The 3,819-nt window shown below is 37.2% G+C and overlaps 1 protein-coding gene across 1 annotated transcript; it reads right to left on the bottom strand.

Annotated features, from left to right (window-relative positions):
* Positions 1-208: 208 nt before the first annotated feature.
* LOC140508819 (olfactory receptor OR51C1-like) lies at positions 209-1,162 on the bottom strand. Its single transcript, XM_072616691.1, has one exon. The coding sequence runs from the start codon at positions 1,160-1,162 to the stop codon at positions 209-211; it is 954 nt and encodes a 317-aa protein (XP_072472792.1).
* Positions 1,163-3,819: the final 2,657 nt, after the last annotated feature.

The following is a 3,819-nucleotide window of genomic DNA, read 5'->3' as shown; positions in this document are numbered from 1 at the left end:
CCTGATGTGTCTGTTCAAAGCAAGAACAGATTAACATCTTTAAGAGATGATGTAAAATAATGTTTCTGTTTTATTGAGTGGTAAATGGACTGACTTTTTAACCTCTAGAATCCCTTCCATTTCTTAGATTCTAAAATTCTTTCTTGAAAAATCCTACTGTCAGTAAAGAATTATTTTCTTTTTAAAGATTGTATGGAAACAGAAATTGTCAGATCCATTCTCCTTTGCAATGAAAGACTTTGAGAATAGCTTTACGAATTTGTTTGGTCTTTATACTGTAAATGATTGGGTTCATTGCAGGGGGAATGAGAAGGTAAACATTGGCAACGAGAGTGGGCACATAGGGAGGGGCTCGTTTCCCAAATCTATGGACAAAGGACAGGCTGATCAGAGGAATATAGAAGATGGCTACAGCAGTTACATGGGAGATGCAAGTGCTGAAGGCTTTTTTGCGCTCCTTTGGGGATGCAATACTAAGGATAGAGCTGATGATTAGAATATAGGAGAGGATGATGAAGATCGAGTCCACTCCAGCAGTAGAAATAATTGCTGTCAGCCCTAATGCACTGTTGACTTTAGTATCTGAACACGAGAGTTTCATAACATCAGGATGAAAACAATAGGAATGGTGAAGCACATGTGTACGGCAGAAAGAGAGGCGTTTGAGAAACAAGACAAGGGGTATCAGGATGATTGTACCTCGGGTAACGATTGCCACACCAATCTGGATTATTCTTGAGTTTGTGAGTACCGTGGCATACCTCAGTGGGTTAGAGATGGCCACAAAGCGGTCAAAGGCCATGGCCAAGAGTACTGAAGACTCCATGAAAGTGAAAAGATGAATAAAGAACATCTGAGTCAAGCAGACATTAAAACTGATCTCTCTGACATTGAACCAGAATATTCCCAACACAGTAAACAGAGTGGAAATGCACAAGCCCAAGTCAGTGGAAGAGAGCATAGAAAGGAAATAGTACATGGGCTCATGAAGGCTTGGCTCAGTAATGATGACAAACAGTATCATACCATTTCCAGAGAGGGCTGTTATGTACAAACAGCAAAAGGGGATGGAGATCCAGGCATGTGCAGCTTCTAGCCCAGGAACACCCGTCAGAAAGAAAGTCAGGGATGTTGGTGAGGTGTTGTTAAAGAAAGACGACATGATGGCATGAAGAGGCAAAATTTTCTTATGCGAAAATTTAGATCCTGAAACAATAAATTAAATTCTTTACAACTGGAGCATGAACTTCCTAAATTCAAAGGCTATTTTATTTTTCTTCAATATTCTCTGTAATGTTATGTATTTTCTTGTACATAATATGTAGGTGCTTAATAAGAATAGATTATGAGAAATATGAATTTTTTTCATTTTCTCCCCGTTCAAGATTTATTTTAATAAACTTTTTCTCAGAAACAGCTATGTAGGACAGTGATAGAGTGCCAAGCCTGAAGCCAGTGAGATCCGAGTTCAACTCCAGCCTCAGACTCTCACTACTTGTGTAACACTGGGCATGTCACTTAACCTTTTTTACCTCACTTAGTCATCTGCAAAATAACCTGGAGAAAGAAATGAAGCAGCACTCCACTATCTCTGCAAAAGAAACAAGTGGGATCATGAATAGTCAGACACAACTGAACAACAGCAAATTTCACAGAAATGAAATTTACTTACTTTCCCAGAAGCTGGGGGTTAATATAATTCAATACAGAGACTTTGTGAAATATGCTTCTCTAATTGGGAGGACAATCCTCTTAAAGGGCATAGAGATAATTAACCAAAGAATACTGTAGAGTATACTATTCCATCCAAGCATGTGTTTGTTAAGGTCAATACACTAGAAGAGTAGTCTTCACAAGATGGTTTGCCATTATTTTGGAGGATGTAATAGTTCTTCAGCTGTATCACAGGTGGAAAGAGCACTGTATTTCTATCTCCATGCTTTTTGACTGATTTTTCCTCATGTCTGGAATGTCCTTCCTCCTCATACCCACCTTCCTGGCGTTTTTGACTTCTTTTAACGTTCATCTCAAATTATTATCTACAAGAATCCTTTCCTAATCCCAATCACTGCTACTGCTTTTCCTTTGAGGGAAAGTTTAATTCCATTTAATCTTAACATATTTGCGTTTACATGATTGTTTGCACACTGTTTTTCCTGTTAGGATGCAAGTTCATTCAAGGCAGAGGTAGTATTTTCCCTTCCTTTATATCCCTAATTTTTAGGACAATACATAGCATATGGTAAGTGCTTTGCAAATGTTTGTTGACTGACTGGACTTGAAGGAAGTAGATAATGACATTGAAGAAAGTATTTCACCTTTTTGTATCTCAGTTTATCTGTGAAATAGGAAAAATATACAATAATTTCATAGCTACCTCAAAACTTTGTTAAGTAGAACAAATGAGAAAATATATGTCATGCGCTTTGTAAATTTAAAGTATTGTATAAATCGCATACATCTCCAACATCATCACTATCATCATCATCACTATCATCACCACTAGTACATAACTTAATAATAGTTTCCTGCCTCAGTAAGAGAAAATCAGGTAAGAATGCTTTGGTAAATATCAAGAGTCCCTGCAATAAATGGCTAGTGGTGGAAGATGTATCAGTATGAAATGAGTTTCACTGTCATGTGATTCAGAGATGGCAGAGAATTCTCTTGTCTCACTAGCACATTCTTTCTAAATCTTTGTCTGCATTTTGGCTACTAAATGCTAGAGAAAAGGTATCCCAGCACATCTGAAAATTGAGTTTTAGCTTCCCACACAGTAGCTCCGATAGGATATGGGAATTTACTTGATATAATCAAAAGCATCGTAATAGAATTTACACTATCATTTTGTGTGATGCTCAGAATATCTTAGTGAGGTGGGCAGGAACAGCATTATGATCACCTTGTACAGATAAAGTGAGGCTCAGAGAGCTTAAATGTTTAGTCCAGGATCACTTGTATAATACAGGTAGAGCAAAGACTGAAACCTGGGCTCTTGCCACAGAGTTTTGCCTTGTTATGTAGAAGATTATTTCTACCTCTCTTTTCTCCTCCTTTCTCTCCTTTCTTTTTCTCTCCTGTATCCTCTCCTCTCTCCTCCTCTCTTCTCTTCCCCTCTCCTTTATTCTCTTCTCTCTTCTTTTGTTGAGCAAGCTGGTTTTAGACCTATGATTTCATAAGTGGGGAGAACTCCCAGACTCCCAATTTGGAAACTTACTAGTGGAAATCAAAAACTTGCTTGCAATCTGCAGTCCTCAAGAGTTGCCTGGGCCATAAATTAATTATATAACTTTTCCATTCTTAGACAAATGATATTCAACCCAGATCAATATTCTTTATCTATTTCTCTCTCTCTCTCTCTCTCTCTCTCTCTCTCTCTCTCTCTCTCTCTCTCTCTCTCTCTCTCTCTCTCTCTAATATTTTGATTCTTTCCTGATCTATCTTTATAGAAAGAGAGTGTTCCAAATGTTTAATATCATGTCTTGAAGGACTTTTAAAGTTTCAGTGTCTGAGGCATGACTATGAACCGGGAAGAGTTATTTAATAATAAATTCCTGTAATATAATCCTGACAAATGTTCATTTTGGAAGGCATCCTTTTGGCAAATCAAAACCCTTATTTCAAAGATACTTAACAGGAGAAAACGAGAATCATGCTGAGCATGATAGATCTTAAAATACATGAAAGACTTACTTAGAATCAGGGTTAGACATGCATTATGTTATACAGAGAAAGAAGTAGAAGTAATAAACATAATTTTCAGAGCAAAAGTGAAGTTTGATGTCTGGGAAAAAATGTGCTAAGAATTAGAACTATCTA

The sequence above is a fragment of the Notamacropus eugenii genome, chromosome 5, assembly GCF_028372415.1.
Source record: "Notamacropus eugenii isolate mMacEug1 chromosome 5, mMacEug1.pri_v2, whole genome shotgun sequence".
NCBI lineage: Eukaryota > Metazoa > Chordata > Mammalia > Diprotodontia > Macropodidae > Notamacropus > Notamacropus eugenii.
This window is presented reverse-complemented; position numbering and strand designations above follow the sequence as displayed.

Excerpts from the sequence above, each read along its gene's own strand:
- LOC140508819 (XM_072616691.1), bottom strand. The coding sequence starts at position 1,162 with ATGTCGTCTTTCTTTAACAACACCTCACCAACATCCCTGACTTTCTTT.